Source organism: Pongo abelii, chromosome 21 (assembly GCF_028885655.2).
Source record: "Pongo abelii isolate AG06213 chromosome 21, NHGRI_mPonAbe1-v2.0_pri, whole genome shotgun sequence".
Classification (NCBI taxonomy): domain Eukaryota; kingdom Metazoa; phylum Chordata; class Mammalia; order Primates; family Hominidae; genus Pongo; species Pongo abelii.
Genome location: NC_072006.2, coordinates 37,238,037 through 37,255,713, shown reverse-complemented (window position 1 = coordinate 37,255,713; position 17,677 = coordinate 37,238,037). Strand labels below are relative to the sequence as shown.

The following is a 17,677-nucleotide window of genomic DNA, read 5'->3' as shown; positions in this document are numbered from 1 at the left end:
TGCCTAAGGGAGATATTTTGTTATGTGTCATTTTGTTACTTATGTATTAGTGTTTACCAAATGAAAACATTCTAAACATTTATATTGAGGTACATATATGTGAATACATGTTATGCTTTTAAAAAACAATTGAAATAAAGTTAAATAAAATTGAATAGGGAGCAACTTTCTCATAGTGAGATTTGGTCTGTGGACCACCTGAAATCCTCCCAAGCACCACACTTTGGCAAGTACTGACGTAATTGATGCACACCCATGAGCTGGAGGTGAGTCAAGGGGTGGACCATCTACAGTTTTCACTTCACAGCTAATTCTCCAAGTCTGTGGGGACTGAGAAGGGTCACTGGCAGCTGTCTGCTGCCCAACCACCTCCCCCTGGTGGGGCTGTGACTCACCATGCCATTGGTGATATTCAGGTCTAGAGCGTGCTGCTTCTGCAGCAGAGTCAGCACTGAGCTCAGGAAGTTGGCAGACATGGCCAGCTGGGACTTGGTGTTGTCACCCATGGGAGGCAGCTCTGGCATCGGCTTGGGAGACACAGCTGGCCACCCCAATGGGTAGTCGATGAGTCCTCCTCCAGCCTCCCCAACCAGCGTCTGGGGGAGAAGAGAAGAAAAAGGTCATGGGGAAGGAGAAGATGGAAAGAAGGGACTGAAGGCTGGAGCGAGGCCCTGAATCTGCCTCCAGGCAGCCATTTTTGGTTAAACCCACTGAGTCTGAGTGGCTCTTTGATGTATGGTCCCCACTCTCCTCCAGTTTATGATGCGGTGGAACCTTTTGTAGTTCCTGCTTCATGGTCACTTACAATTACAGCCATGGTATGACAGATCCTCTCCAAACTCAGCCTTGCAGTGAACTAGCATATGTATGCATCTGTACAATGCATATCCACCCTCTAAAGACCAGACTCCTCTCCACGGTCTACAAGGTGCTAGGTGATCTGCTCCAGGAGACCTCTCCAGCCTCTAAGCCACTCTGCCTCTCACCTTCCCTCTGTACAGCCACCAGGGCCTTTGCAGTCTCCCCCCAACACCACCAATCCTACCATGGAGCCTTCCCACAGGATATTCCCTTCCCCACATTCTTCTCTTGTTAAGTTCCACTCATCCGGCAGCTCTCAGCTCAAGTGTTACCTCCTCCAGGAAGCCCTCCTTGACTTCCCTGGGTGGATCATATACCCCCTGCTTTAGGCTCTGATAGCCTCGGATCCTTGATCACTGTGCTCATGACAGAATTGCATATTTGTTTGAGTGATTCTTTATGGCCTGTCCCCTCCAAAACATTCTAATCTCCATCAAGGCAGAGACTTTGTCTTGTTCATCTCTGTAACTCCAGCACTCAGCCCAGAGCCTCACTCAGCCTCAGCTCAGGCATACAGTGGGTGACCAATGAATATCTCTTGAACAGATGTATGTTTATGAATATATTAGGTGTGCATGCACAGGTGCTGGAAATATATATGCATGCACAGGTGCACCTGTATACACGGGAGCACGGATGCACTCCTGCATCTCTGTATCTGCTGGAGCAAGTGTGGAGGCATCTGTGTTCATGAAGCCTAGGGAAAGTACATATGTGTGCGTGCCCCATACAAAATTAGGGGCCAGATGCAGGCCAGTGCTGGAGGAGCCAGCTCATACTAGTTCACACAGTCAGATTTCACACATCTCTTCCCAACTCTGCGTCCACTGACGTCACGTTGGTAACTTGAAGATGTCCACAGTGGGAGTTTTGATACCATGGAAATTGGCCAATGCTACAAATCAGGACATTTTTTTTAATCATGGAGAGATGATGGTTAAATGCTTACCAGCGTACCTCTGGCCACATTTATTCCTCCAGTACACCCCATCCCATAGCAGCAGCTCTTTTAGCACCTAGTAGCTCGATTGCCTGGGTTCAGATCCCAGGTCCACATTTATTAGCTGTGTGACCTTGGGCAAGTGATTTAACCTCTCTGTGGCTTAGTTTCCTCAATAAGAAGTGCCTCCCTCATATGGTTGCTGTGAGGATAGGCAAAGCACACAGAATGTGCCTGGCACACAGTGAGCATTTGGAATGTTGGCTATGATTATGTTTTCTAATACAGCTCCTAGAAGGCCTTCTTCTAATCAGAAAGGGTCCTGTCAAGTGTTGCTTCCCAGGCATTCAGCAGAAGCCCTGGGAGGGCCTCACTGATACTCCTGCCTTTGGGCGGAGGGCTACCACCCTTTGCCCTGAACCCCAGGCACTCACGTTGAGGTCCAGCTCCAGGAATTCCCCGGTCACAAGCGGGAGGCTGGAGAAGGTGTATTGGACACTTCCCAATATCCCTAGAGGAATCAGAGCTGCAGGCAAAGGAGAGGGTCACAGGGAGGTCTCCTCACCGTCCAGATGCCTTCCCTCCTTGTCCACTGGGGCTGGGGATGGACAAGGTAGGCCCAGGCTCCAGCTCCAGACACCACGAAAAGAGCAAAAGTTCTGGATTTGAATCCCAGCTCTGCCTCTTCCTTGCTGTGTGAACCCAAGCAAGTTATTGCACTTCTTTGAACCTCAGTTGCCTCCTCTGTAAAATGGGTTTACTGTAACCTCTGGGACTACATTGGTGGGGGCAGGGGGGTGCAATAACCTGGATGTTGATGAGCTTTGTAAACTCTGAAGTGCTGTGCACCAGGGAAGGAATTTAGGGTTCCACAATGTGGTGCTTAGTTGACTGTCATTTCCTTGACTGTGTAATGAACAGCCCCAGCTTTTGGGCTCTTCCTTCCTCATCTCTGGCCACAAAGGAAAGAGATTTCCCTGTCTTGGAAGGCCATTCTCAAACTGCCTAGAGTCCCAGAGAAATGGGAGCACTATCAGAGACAGCTGCCCTGTGTGGCTGTGGAGGCTGTGCACTGCACAACTCGAGGCGCTGCCATTCCACTGTAATCCATGTGAAAGGAGGTCCCTGGAATGGTGCAGTGCACAAATGGCACAGCCATACAGGGCAGGCTTGCTTTCGGGAATGTTCACTCAGAAATCAGGGTCCGAGATGGTGGTGGAGCCTGGTTCTGAGGCAGTGGTCAGTCTCCACAGTGTGTCTCCTGCTAGTCACTCTCCAACCCCTCTGTGAATTGAGAGATTTGAGAGATGAGGAAACTGGGAGGAGTCGCTCCAAGTCCATACAGCTGCCAGGGCAGAACCGGGGCTCAAACCCAGCTTCGTGACTCCCAGGACGAGCCGGTACCTCCCAGACCCCTGACTCCCAGGAGAAAGCCATCACTTCCCAGACCCCTGACTCCCAGACCCTGGTGGAAGCTCCTCCCTGTGGTACTCAGGGGGGTGTTTGGGAGCAAGAGGGAAAGCCAGGTGGCACCTCCCTTGTGGCATTAGCCACACCTTACTTCAAGGGCCTAAGGGCAGGTCTGTGGCCCCCACCACGTTGAGCCCTCCGCCCAGAAAGGACCCGGTCCTCAGTGCCTTCCACAGGCTGGAGAAAGTGTATTGGACTTACAGTCCACGAGGCCCAGCTGGTCATTGACAAGACCCAGCACCACGTCCACGATGGGGCAGAGCTGCAGGGGAGAAATAGCACAAAGCCTTGTTGACGCTGCAGGGAGTCGGAGCAAGGGAGTCGGGGATGCAAGAGTAATGATAGCTAAAATTTACTGACTGCTTGCTCTGTGCCAGGCACTGTCCTCACCACAGCCCTGTGGGGAAGGCTGTCTCTAATTCCCACTTACAGATGGGAAAATTGAGGTTCAGAAAGATGATGCAACTTGGCACCCAGCTAGGAAGTGCCCAAGCCAGGATTCAAACCCGGAACTGTGCAATTCTCAAGGTCCCTCTCCTTAGCCCTTCACTAATCTGTCCCTTCGTGTTCCTCAGGGTCCTCCCCAGACCCTCCAAAAACATGCCCCAGGCCCTGACTCTCTCTGTCTCTCTGGGTTACCTGCAGGCCCCCGGGGATGGAAGCTGGACTATGGCCCCTCGGTCTGGAGGAAGCCTGTGCCCGTTGCTCCCATACTGGGACAGCTTCTTACCAAGTCAGGGAGGACGTTGGCCAGGACTCGGTTCACTAAATTGTCCACGAGACTGGGGAGAAGCCTAAGGAGACAGGAGCAGGATGAGGTCAAGGCTCGCAGCCATGTGGGGCTCACCAAGGCTGTCCACCCTGCGGGTCACTAGTCCAGGCTCTGAACACTGAGAACCTCTGAGTGCTGGAAAATTGTTCAAAAGCTGGGAGGACAGAGTATATTCACCTTGGACTGACTAGACAGGCCACTCAGGCAAATTGTTTGGCTTTTCATGAATTCATGCATTCATTCATTCAATAAACAAAGTTTCTGGAGTTTTACAATGGGTCAGGCCCAGGCTGTAATTTTGCTGATTTTCAACTGCAAAAGTCATTCCCACCTACTGATCTGACCCTCAAATGGGTCATTTGCTGCAACCTTATGTTGTGCTTCCAAAGGGAAAACGAACGTGTTTATTTATCTAAGCATATAACTCAGTATCTAGTACATAGTAGGTACTCAATAAATGTTTGTGGAAGGAAGGGAAGGAGAAATACTGGCCAATAAAATGTGCTCATGTGATCCGCAAGAGAGGATGGATAGTTGGTGCTAAAACAATTGGAAGACGTGATCCATTTTACAGACAAGGAGGCTGAGGTCCGCAGAGGTAACCCACGCAGCTCTTTTCTTTTCTTTTTCTTTTTTTTTTTTTTGAGACAGAGTCTCAGTTTGTTGCCCAGGCTGGAGTGTAGCGGTAAAATCTCCGCTCACTGCAGCCTTGAACTCCTGGGTTCAAGAAATCCTCCTGCCTCAGCCTCCTGAGTATCTGGGACTACGGGTGCACACAACAGCACCCAGCTCTTAACTAACCCTCCCAAGCTGTTAGTTAAGGAGGAAAATCGATGATAGACAAGATATATAGATGGGCAGACAGATTTTTGGTCTAAGAATTTGTTTCCAGGGGCCTGCAGTGATAAGGAGACGAAGGAAGCATGACCGTCCTACACCAAAGTGTCTGACCGCTGGAGCTCTTGAGAACTTCACTCCATCCCTCGCCACCGAACACTGCCTGGGTCCCCACTTCTGAGGTTGTGGCTGACTGTTCAGTGCTGCGCCAGTTCAGCAAAGCAAAGAATTTCTTGAAATAAAGCCCTAATTAGAACGTTTCTCCCAAAGCTAACTATGCATTTCGGTACCCCTTTTAAGTGGATTCACCTTGACTGGCTTATCCTGGTTCCACCTCTCCTTAGATGATAAGGGCCTTGAGAATATGTATGTGTGTGTATGCATGCATGCTTTCGTGTGTGTGTGTGTGTGTGTGTGTGTGTGTGTGTTTAGGGGATAGTTGGACTTTCCTTTATGTACATTCAGGGCACAAACTCTTTTCCTCTTCTGGGAAATTATCCAACAGGTTCATCGACCCTCCTGTGAAATGACATACGTAAAAGGTTATTCATTGTGACCTTACTTGTCAGGGCACAAGATTAGGCAAATTATATCCAACAATAGAGGACCGGCCAAATAAGAGATGGCTCATCCAGGCAATGGACTATTATGCAGCTGTAAAAAGTTAAACAAGGAAGCTCTCAATGTTTTGATGCAGAAAATTCTCCCAATAGGGTAAATGAAAAAAAGTAAAGTGCAAAACAGTATTTATAGTATCTGCCCCTTTGCATAAAATGAGGGTGGGAGATAAGAATCTACGTTCATATTTGTTTCATGTGTACAAAGAAACTGGAAGGAGAATTGAGAGATGAATAACTGGTGAGCTTGGTGGGAGGGAGGCAGAGGGATGCGGGATAGCAGGAGGCCCTGTGCTCTGTGCCTTTTTGTCATTTTATGTTTATGAACCATGCATTACCAAATATATATTTCCTAGTGAAAATGTGAATTTAAAAATCTGTGAGGTTTCCATGGTTTTCCTCACCCTCCTTTCCTTGCCTGGACCCCGGGAGCTGATTTTCTTTGCCTTCATCGTCTCTGAAGCAGAAGTAAAGTCTCCAAGAAGACCACAGGAATCAGAAAGTTTGGGGTTCAAGTTGCACAATGAGTTTCAAGGGATGGGGGGACTGGGCCAAAAGATGGATAATAATGGAGAGGAAGAAGTGGGGTCGGAGGCCTCCAGAAGAGAAGCCAAAGAAGAGGGCAGGGAGTGAAGAGAAAGAGACTCCGCTCTGAGTGTGTCCTCATCCAAGACAACCACCTGGGGACAGCGTACTGGCCAGTATACGAATACTTGACACCACTTCACCAGAGGATGGGGACTTGGACATTTTGTAAGGAGCATGTCATAGGAAAACTCTCATCCCCTCACCAGGATTGAATTGGGCAGAACCAAGTGGGGAATGCCCCTGTGATCTGGGGCACCAAAGTACACACAACCCCTGTTGGACGTACGTTCATCAGCTCTCAAGATATCCCAGCTGATCACTAAGTGTTTTCCATTCCTTATCTCAATTCCTGAAGGAAAACGAATTACCCATTTCACACATGAGGAAACTGGAGCTCAGACAGGGCAACAGAGCTAACCAAAATCGCACGGCAAGGAACCGTGGAACTGAGATGTGAGTCTCGGGCATGCTCCTGACCATTCAGATCGAAACCTTTTCAAAGCTGGAAAGAATGTGTGTCACAAATGACATATTTTCCAGGCTGGTCGAAGGCCCCATGCTGGGTTTGAAGGCGCAGCCCATGAATTCCCCTCAGGCATGTGCCAGGTCAGGGACAGAGGTGAGAGTACAGCTGGCTCAGCGTGAGTACTCACCACCACACACCATCATCGTCCTGCCCACCCCAGTGCTTATGGGCAGGTGGGTGACGTCACAATGTTTGCCAAAGACAGACCATTCCAGCAACCCCCAAGGCACTCCACTGCCGGCTGGCACTCACCCTCGCAGCAGCTTGACTTTGATGCCCCCTAGGAGGGTGTCACATCGCTCAATGACCAGCCGAGGATAACCCGTGCGGTCCATGGTCAGCCGGACCTTGGCTGTGATGTTCACTTCCGCTGCGATGTCCAGGAAGCCAATAAGACTGGAGGAGGCCAAGGGGCCAGGGAGACCATGAGTCACCCCCCAGCCGCCAGGAGCTCGCCCTTACCCAGGCCTGCACTTGCTGTTCCTGCCGTCTGTTACAGTCCTTGCTCATCTCTAAGGAACCCAAATCAGAACTCTTCCCCGGTCCCTCAAGTCACATGTGAACAAGTCTATCTCCCCCTCAGCCCATGAGCTTCAAAGGCTGGGAACAGGGCTCAGCACACATTCTGGTTTCCAAGGTGACTCCCAATTGCCTAGCTTGGTAGACACGACCTCATCCCTTGGGGATAAGTCCACACAGACGCCCACCCTGTGAGGTCCTCTAGTCAGCACCTAGTGCATGGAAGGCCCTATTCCAGGAGGCATTTTTCTTGCCTTTCCCCACTTACGGCCACAGTCACCTGGAAAAGGGGGTGACCTCATTATCCCATTGCCAGTGAAGACACTAAGGTTTAGTGACATTGGGGGACTGGCCCAAGGTCACACAGCTTATGAGAGAGTCAGGATTTGAACCGAAGCTGTCACCTGACTCCAGCCTCCCAGATTTATTTATTTATTTATTTTGAGACGGAGTTTTGCTCTAGTTGCCCAGGCTGGAGTGCAGCGGTGGGGTCTCGGCTCACTGCAACCTCCGCCTCCTGGGTTCAAGCGATTCTCCTGCCTCAACCTCCCAAGTAGCTGGGACTACAGGTACCCGCCACCATGCCCAGCCCATTTTTGTATTTTTAGTAGAGACGGGGTTTCACCATGTTGGCCAGGCTGGTCTCGAACTCCTGACCTCAGGTAATCTGGCTGCCTCGGCTTCCCAAAGTGCTGGGATGACAGGCATGAGCCACCATGCCCAGCCCAGCCTCCCAGATCTTAACCACTGTGCTAGGCTGCTTTCACCACTGACAGATGGCCTCTGGTGCAAGTCTGTGGGCATGCGCTGGCAGAAGTTTAGGTCTTCCTAGCCTCTATGTTACGGATACAGAGGCTGGGCCATAGGGTGGTGGGGACCCCTCCAGGGCCAAGGGCACGCACCTCTTCCCGTTGATGGCCACACGGGTGTACAAGCTCAGGTAGACACCCACGCCGGGCAGGAGCCGCACGGACACCCGAGGGAGGGTCAGCTCCACGATACGCAGCCTGCTCGGGACACAGAGTGGTGAGAAGGCCGGCCACCCCAACTACCACCCACTCACCCGAGCACCCTCCCCTACACCCCCTTTCTCTGCTCCCCGTCTGTTCCTTCTGACTCTAAAGACACTAGACACCCACAGTTCAAGGGCAGAATGTGGAAAACAGAGAAATTAAGGCAAAAATGCCACGGCCCGTAATCCCAATGCCCAGAGGCCCACTGTGTGCATTCCGTATATTTCCTTTGAACTTTTCTGTGTGTCAAGATGCCATTCCCTCTCTCTGCTCATCCCTGCCCCTCTTGTCTGGTTCCCTCCTATACATACAGGTTCCTCCTGCTTAATTCCCTCCTATACATTCTTCAGATTTCAACTTAAGGTCCTCTTCCTCCAGGAAGCCTCCCTTGACCTCCCTAGGTAGGCGAGCTGCCCTGTTATAGAGATTCTTATTTCTCCATGAACTTCTTGCCACTGTTGAAACTGCATGATTATGTTTAGGCTTCTTATCAATGCCCATGTGCCCTATCAACCTGCAAGCTCCGTGGAGACAGAGAATGTGTCTTTTCTTGGCTTACCATTGGGTCATGTCCCCAGTGCCAACACAGTACTCTGCACATCGCAGGAGCTTTAAATATTTGTTAAATTAAACATCGACTATGAGGAACAGGCTGAGCATAGAACTTACGATATATATGTATAGTTTTAAAATCCTCGGGGTCTCTTCCACCACACTGTATTACTGACAGTTCTACAGATGAGGAAACTGAGACTCGAGAGATGATATCAATGGCCCAAAGTCACACACAAACACGAAAAGTTGAACTGGGTCTCAAACTTAGGACTGTTTCATGCCAAGACCCAAACCATGTAACTTGGGGGTCTTAAAACTTCCAATCCTGAGGCCAAGCCCTGAAGTGTGTGGGGCTCTGAAGAACTTCCTTCCCGCAACCCCAGCTTCAGGGAGTAATCACCCCCATTTGGAGGTGCATGGGGGCTTTCTGGGGAGAACCTGTCCCCTCCTTACCCCGTGATGCCTTGCACGGTGCTGAGGATGCCACCCTCGCCGAGCACGCCCAGGACACCCCCTCCTCCAAGAAGTCCTCCGTCACCAAGGAGACCGCCTCCGCCGAGCAGGCCACCTTGGCCTGCGAGGATGCCATCGGCTGCCAGCATGCCTCCAGTACCCAGCAAACCACTTGGGCCCAGCGCCCCAGTGGCAACTCCAGGTGGGATTTCTCCAGGCCGCAGCTCTTGCTGGTGAAGCCTGCCCACAGGTGCTGCCCCCTCAGCTGACCTGTATCGCCCGAGGCCCCTGTGGCCACCATATGCATTCTCGGCACTGCGATAGCCACTGTTTCGGAGGTCCCTGATGCTTCCCTCGGAATCAAGGATCTCACCATATCGGTATTTGCCCCCCAGCTGAGCAGTGTTGTCGTTGGTCTCAATGTGACCATACTTGTAATTACCACCAAGTTGTTTGCCATCGGTATATACTGGGGGTGGTCCTCGGACATGCAAATCATTGTAGGGAATACCACCAACGCCTTGGGGGAATTCAATGCGTCTGTAGTCATTGTAATGGTGTCGGCCACCACCCAAAAGACCACCACCACTGCCACCCAGCAGCCCCCCTCTACTGCCACCCAGCAACCCCCCACCACTGCCACCCAGCAACCCCCCACCACTGCCACCCAGCAACCCCTCACCACTGCCACCTCCTCCACCCAGCAACCCCCCACCACTGCTGCCACTGCCACCCAATAAGCCTCCACCCAACAGATCACTGCCACCCCCTCCACCCCCACCACCAAGCAGGCCCCCCAGGAGACCACCTCCCCCACCACCTCCACTTCCACTTCCACCAAGCAGACCGCCCAGGAGAGGCCCACCACCATCACCACGGGCTTTACCCAAGGGCACCTCTCTCAGGGCCGAGTGGAGAGCATCATTTTGCTGCAGCGTGCCCGAAATGGCTGCAGAGAGGCAAGGGCATCAGTCCAGGGTTCCTCCCTTCTTTCCACCTCCAGCCCCCAGGCAGCACCTCGCAGTGTTGCTCAGCTCCCTGGGCCTCACTTTTCCCATCAGCGAAGAGCAGAGGCTGAACAGGATGACTTCTCCAGGCTGATCTAGCCCTGGCATCCTGGCCAGCTCATTTTCTGCTGGGTTTTGCCTGGTCTCACTTTAACTAGATTTGGACATCAGCCAGCCAGCCCTTCATGGATTTTCTTCATCGCCCTCCCTTCTAAGTGCTCTGCACTTTACAGCTTTAAAAAATCGACTTCAGGCCGGGCATGGTGGCTCATGCCTGTAATCCCAGCACTTTGAGAGGCTGAGGTGCGTGGATCATGAGGTCAGGAGTTAGAGACCAGCCTGGCAAAGATGGTGAAACCCCATCTCTACTAAAAATACAAAAATTAGCCAGGTGCAGTGGTGCGCACCTGTAATCCCAGCTACTCGGGAGGCTGAGGCAGGAGAATCGCTTGAACCGGGGAGGAGGAGGTTGCAGTGAGCCGAGATCGCATCATTGCACTCCAGCCTGGGTAACAAGAGCAAAACTCCGTCTCAAAATAAAATAAAATAAAATAAACTTTATTATATATTATCGCAAGTGATTCCTGGGAAATAGTCAAGGCTAGAAGTGTACCCATCTGATGGATAAAAAGATTGAGGTCTGTGAGGTACTCAGAGATCACTTAGATAGGAAAAATCTCATTTTTTAATGCTCATGATAGCCTGGGATGGGTGTTGAGGGAGAAAGTATGTCCTCACGTGCTAGATGACAAAAGCAAGGTCCTAAGAATTGGAGGCAGGAATAATTATAGCTCCCACTTTTGAGGGCCTTCTAAGTCCCAGGAGCTGTGCTAAGTTTTCAAAAGGTCATTTCATTATCATATCAGTTCTCTGAGATAGAGACCATAATTACACCCATTTTACAGATAAAGAAACTGAGGCTCAGTGAACTCAAGTCATGAACTTAAGGTCACACAGTCAGGATTTGAACCCCACGAAGGCTGATCCAGGGCTCTTAATCACTGTTCTCTATTGCCTCTAAAGAATGAGCATAAAGTCACCAGTATGGTGCTTGGCACATAGTAGGTGCTCAGGAAATGGTAGCCAAAAGAAAAAGGGGAAACTAAGGCCCAGAGAGTAGATTTCACCCAGCCACCCAAGGTGGACTCTGCCAGCAGGAGGAGGTCCCTGGGTACTTCAGAGTTGGCAGAGCTGCCCTGCTCATCTCGTGCCAACCCTCACCCCTTCGGGGCTGGACTCACCATTGCTCAACACATCTTTTGTCACTCTGAGGACTGTGTTTGTCTCGTGGTGGGTGCCACACACAGCCACCACAGACAGCGCAGCCACACACCATGCCATCCACATGCTGGCACTGCTTCCCTGTGGAGGAGAAAGTGCAGATGCAGATGTGGCTGGGCGCCACCACCCTGGCTGGCAGGTGGCACTAGGCAGCCCCAGCCAAGAGTCATCTCAGGACCCTGGAACCCAGAGAGAGGGGAAACTAGCCAAGGTCACATACTAAGGCAGGGTCCAGAATTCCAGATACTACCTTTTGAGTTTTTCAAATTGAAATGAATCTGGTGACACAAAGCAGACCCATTAAACACACTGTTTCAGAGAATGGATGTCTAATTATCTCCCAAGATGGAATTGACAAATTGAGCATCAGGGAGATGGGTAATAGGGATTCCAACAAAAACACCAAACTGGGAGCTGGCAGGTTCTGAGGAACTCTCTCCAGCATCTACCCATCTACTCATCTACTCATTCCTCTACATCACTCACCCATCTACTCATCTACTCATTCTTCCCTTCTTATTTATTCTCCTATTCATCCATACATTCAAACTTTCCATCTATCTATTACCCATCGGTCATGGAAACACCCAGCAAGCCATATATCCATCCATCCAACCAACCATCCATCCACTCATCAACTCATTCTCCTCCCTCTATTTATTCATCCGTCCACCCATCCAACCATCCATCCATCTTCCCATATATCTATCATCCATCTGTCATCCAAACAGCTGGCAAGCCATATATCCTCCTATCCATCCATCCATCCAACCAACCATCCATCCACCCATCTATCCATCCATCCATTCATCTTTCCATCAGTTTATCTACTCATCAACGCATTCATCTAACCACACTTCCACACATCCAGCTCACCAGCAAACACACTTCCCATCTCTTTGGAGGAGTCAGTTCTACACCACGTGGTTAATATTAATGGCTCTAGGTCAGAGCTATCTGGGTCCTAATGCTTAGGAAAGAGACTTTACCTTTTTGAACCTCTGCTCCCAAATCGCAAACAAGTTGTATCTCATACATAGTAGACACTCAATAAAGAGCAGCTATTGTTATTACTTTGGGACTATTATTCCAGACCCCTAAGAAGTGGGTGAGGAATGTTATGAGATTGGGGAGGTGAAACATGCATTTTGGAATGAGCTGCATAGCCTCTGGGAAACTTTCTTTTGCTTCTTTTGTGCCCTCACCCACTTCTCTCACTCCATCAGCCCCGGCTACACATCCACCAACCTCAGAGACTCAGCACAGGGCATGGCCTCTCATCTGAGCCAAGAAATTGTTGGTTTCAGCCACCTTTGTTTAGGCACACTCTCCTCTTTTTTTCTGTCCCCATTTCTCTTGGACTTCACAGAGCCCCCAAATTCTTTCCCTACTCCTATCTGCTCCCAGAAGAATATCAGAGACATTCGTTTACACTAGAATATAAAGGACTACTATATGCAATAATTTTTTTTTCTGGCTTCCTCACCTCATCCGAACCTCACTTTCCAGAGAGCTGTGTTCAAAAAGGAATCACCCCTTTCAGTTAAAAAGATGGGCACCGATGGAAGATTTCTGGCATCAGCAAACAGCTGAGGAGTCTCCAGGAGGTAGCAAAGGCCCTCGGTACCCAACATCCCTGGGAAAGATGAGTGCAGCTCTGCACACGCATGTAATTGGCATGACCCAGGCCTTTTTGTTGATTCCCAAAAGGCTTTCCTGACTAGGCCCATGCTACAGACAAGACACCTGAACTTGGAGAGGGGCCATCCTGATGGATCTCCAGGCTGGGACTCTCTCCTTATTACCTTCCCAGGCCTCTGCCTCCCCTGCCGGACACTGAGTAGAGAAGGGGCACCTCCTTACCCCCAGGAGGTCCCTGCCGCTGAGTCTTGAGAAGTCCTTTTCCCCAGCCCCTCTGCTTTTGGCTGAGTCTGGTCACAGATCAGTCTTATATAGCAGCCTGAGGCTGAGCCCAGACCCCAGAGAGGGAAATACTGTGTAATTACAAGAGACCGGAATTCAGATTTGCTCTGCAAATTGGGCATTGAGCCCCAAAACCATTAGGGTTTGCGGTTTGTGGCTAATTCCAAGACCTGCACTCAGCCCCAGATGGTGTCACATGAGCTGGGTTTTATCAGCCCTTGGGCTGGGCACATTCCCAGAGACCCCAGCTAGGCCCCAAGCTTGGGGAACTGGAATCACCCCCAGATGATTCCATCCCAGATGATCTGGGTAGACAGGAGGTGCCCAGGCAGGACTCAGCATCAGGATGACCCAGGTTCAAACCCTGCTCAACCCCCAACTCACCGTATGACCTTGGGCCAGCCACTTCCCTCCTCTGAGCCTCACATTCTTTCCATCTAGCCAATGAGTATAATACCTGCCTCACAGGGCTGATTTTAGGACTAAAGGAGACGAATATGAATCCAGCTCCTCAAACTTGGGACTGGTGCACGAATGTGCATTTTTTTTTTATCTGAAAAACATTCCTCACTCATTTCTTAGGGGTCTGAAATAATAGTCCCAAAGTAATAACAATAGCTGCTGTTTATTGAGTGTTTACTATGTATGAGATACAACAAGGTTTTTCCCAACTATTTCCACATGAAATTTTCATACCTACAGCAAAGTTGAAGGAATTGTACAGTGGACACACATGGTTGTCACGTTGTTCCCACCAACTATATCCACCATTTACATTCTTGTCATATTTGCATCCATCTGTTAGTCCATCTTTTATTTTTTATGCATTTGAAAGTTGCAGACATCAGTATACTACCACCAAACACTTCACCCTGCACGCCATGCGGATTCTTTTCTTTATATCTTTAAATACAGTGACATGCACAAACCTTAAATGTTCATTTGCTGAGTTTTGACCATTTTTTACGGTCATGCAGCCCACACTCCTATCACAATATAGGACATTTCTCCCACCCCAGAATGTTCCGTCTGCCTTTTCCCAGTTGCACCCTCCAAAACCTGCTGGGACACAGCCCAGACCACTTCACTTGGCATCCAAGGCCTTCCGTACACACATCCCAGTCCTCTCTTCACACAGAGCTACTCATTCCTTCCATCCCCTCCTCATCACCTCTTCTACTCCCTGCCTCTGGGCCTTTGCATGTGCAATCGCTGCTGTCTACAAAGCCCTCTCCAGATTCTAAGGGTCGAAAGGTCAGCAGCTGCAGGAAGCTTCCCCCAGCCCCTACACTTCCTCTGGCCCATCCAGAGATCCCTGGGGCCCATAGTGAGGTGTTGTTTCTCCAGGCAAACCAGCTATGTGCCCCACTCCTAGGCCAGCACAGGCATAGATGCCAGTGTAACAAATGAACAAGTGAATGAATTAATTAACTCATCTTTTGCTCTCCGCTGGACAGAGTGCTCCCTTGCTTCCCACCCCATAGCCCCAACCCAGGTCCTACCTCCATGTTTAATCAATGCCACCTCCTCCCTGCTCCAACCCTGCCCATCTGTGAATTCTGAGAGGCAGGGGAACATTTCTGTCTCCACCAAGGCCTGCTTTCAAGTCAAACTGGGAATAAACGTGTTTTGCTCCCGACTCCCCAAAGAGATGCCTCCTCCTTCCTCCCTGGAGGCAGTGGGGACTCTAAGGCAGGCGTCATTGATATAAGTCCTGCCAAGCTCGGCCGATGTCACCCCTCACTTCTGTGCCACTGGGCCAGTCCCACCTTGGAACTCAGTTTCCCCATCTGCAGTGGGTGCATTGATGGAACCGTTAAGAGCACAGGCTCTGGAGCTGGCTGCTGGGCTTGACTTCTGCTGCCAGTTCTCACTGTTTCCTTGGTTGTAAGATGGTGATTGGAACCGTCCTGACCTGCAAAGCTCTGGGAACAGGGCCTTGCACACAGCTAGGCTCAGCGAGTGGCATTTACATCCTTATCATCCTGGGTCCCACATGGCAGCAAGTCTGGAGGGAGATGAGGGGCATGAGGAAGTAGCTTCAGCCCAGACCACCTCATTGCCTCCTGTGCGGGCTGGAGGGGTTCCTGGAATGGGAAATAGGGACTCCAAGAGTCACACACTCCTGCGTTCCCACATTCATCTGCCCTTTTAGCCTCAACAATCACGTCTCCCCGGCCTCCGTCTGGCCACCTGCAAAATGGGCATAATCACACTTTCCCAGGAGGGTTTTGAGAGTTACACAGGAAATGTGTGGACTCTCCCTGGAGCCTTGGAACTCCGTAAACAGCAGCCCCCTTTAGTTTCCCTTGATGAAAGCAGACACTGAGTAGGGGTAAGTTCTGCCCGGCCTGCTAGGAGCATAAACTTGTGACAATGACTGTTTCTCAGTGCGTCAGTCTGCACCCCTGTAAAATGGGGAAACTAGACATTTCAAAATAATGCTACTCATCTGAGTAACTCAGTTCCTGGGTCTTCCCTGTTTAAAGTCGTTGTGGTTCCCCATTGCCTGGCACTTAGTAAGTGTGATAAAAATGTTTGTGATACAAATATATTACAGTTTTAAATGGAATACAATGCAAAGAGGGCAACTGTGCCTTTCCCCACTCCTAAGAGGGCAGGAACCAACGCACACTATAAACTGTAGATGGCGGTGCACACATGAAGGTGGTGCCAGTCACCCAAGGCTCTGTGCCCATTCTCAGTCCTCAGGCCAGCCTGTCCCCTGGGTCCTTCCTGGCCACCCTGAGAGGATTAAGGCAGCCCTGGCGCCAGGGAGATCACCTGGACTTAGCTTCCAAAAGGCACCTTTGTCTGGAGCTGGAAGGACCAAGTGGGGGATGGCGGGGAGGACATCCAGATTCCCTGGGAGGTGACCCACCTCCAAGGTGACTCAGCCACACAGGGGCGAGGGGTTCACACTAGGGCTGCTGAGATTAGAAAACAGATCCAGACCCATTAACAAACCTCCACTCAGCCCTTGCCCACCTGCCATGAACTGTCAGCCCTCCAGGGCTGCAAGGGGCTCCCTTCAGTCTTGCTTGATTCCTCACGCTAACGGCGGAGTTCAGAGACTGGGGTCCAGAGGCAGGGGTGGGTACTAGGTTCAAATCTCAACTTTGTCACTACTTAGCTGTGTGGCCTTGAGCATATCACTTAACTTCTCTATGCCTCGGTTTCCTCAACTGTATAATGAAGGTGAAGACAGTTCCTAGAAGGCAGGCCTGATTCAAGAAGCTGATGACATGACGTACCTAAAGCACTTAGAACAGTGTCTGGCACTTAGTAAGCGTGCAATAAATACAGCAAGAACTTTCTGGCATAGCAGTGAAAGCCCAGACTTTGGAATTCGAGTCAGAGGGGTCTGGTTCAAATCCTGCTTCTGCCACTTAGAAGCTGGCTGATTCCATTTCTCTGAGCTTCAGTTTCCTTATATGTAGAACAGGATGATAATATCCACCCATCCTGGGGGCTGTGAAGTTAAGTGCACTAAGGGATACTAAGCATCTGACGTAGCGTCCAGCACACAGTAAGTGCTCATCAGAGGTTAACTGCTCTCACCTCTACTCTCTGCAGCTGCAGGACTCACCATGATGAAGCAGACACTGTCCCTGACCTTGAGGCGCTCTTGGGCAAGTGGGAGAGTGAGACTGAGGCAGTGACCAGTGTGGCCCATACAATACTGGGCCCTGCTGCCACATGGGGAGGCACTGTCCTGTGTATGAAGGATGGCACGGGTTTGCCAGGCACACTTGGAGGAGAGGAGAGGGAATGTTCCAGGAAGAGGGAAGAGCCGTGCAAAGGCCGGGCTGCACATCGTTACTCGTTTTCCAGGTGCCAGGCACTCTTCTCAGAACTTTACAAGGATTGCCTGGTTTCATCCCCAGATGACGCATGAGTAAATACTATAATATTCCCACTTCGCAGTTGAGGAGCCTGAGGCACAGAGACAGCTCTGCTCCCTCTGCATACTCCAGGAGGAATCGGCTGAGGCCAGGTCACAGGCAGCCTTAAATTCCAAACCTCGGAGCTTGGAGGCTTTCCTGTTGGCACCAGGAATCCAGCCACTGCAGGGCTGTCTGTGAGAGTGACAGACTGTCAGAGGAGATCAAGGATGGGCAGGAGGGGGATGGGATGGAAGAGAGAAAGGTGGGAGTCAGGGAAGGGTGTTCCTTGTGAGAGATGAGGAGGGACAGCGGGGGCTGTGCATGGAGAGGAGATAGAATAATGCAACCGTAACAAGAGCTACCTGGAACTGGGGGCTTATTACGGATAGGTCACCATCCTGAGTGCTGGTTTAATCCTCAAAGCCATA

General features: G+C 50.6%; 1 protein-coding gene across 1 annotated transcript in view; it reads right to left on the bottom strand.

The window, feature by feature from the left end:
- Positions 1-11,505, bottom strand: part of BPIFB4 (BPI fold containing family B member 4) — a 30,940-nt gene extending 19,435 nt beyond the window's left edge. The window contains exons 1-9 of the mRNA XM_024239000.2: positions 11,400-11,505; positions 10,038-10,100; positions 9,152-9,671; positions 8,033-8,137; positions 6,864-7,007; positions 4,002-4,065; positions 3,473-3,533; positions 2,236-2,327; positions 396-596 (exon numbers count right to left, since the gene is read on the bottom strand). Coding sequence (XP_024094768.2) covers positions 396-596; positions 2,236-2,327; positions 3,473-3,533; positions 4,002-4,065; positions 6,864-7,007; positions 8,033-8,137; positions 9,152-9,671; positions 10,038-10,100; positions 11,400-11,505 — 1,356 coding nt within the window. The remainder of the gene's footprint in view (positions 1-395; positions 597-2,235; positions 2,328-3,472; positions 3,534-4,001; positions 4,066-6,863; positions 7,008-8,032; positions 8,138-9,151; positions 9,672-10,037; positions 10,101-11,399) is intronic.
- Between the last annotated feature and the right edge of the window lie 6,172 nt (positions 11,506-17,677).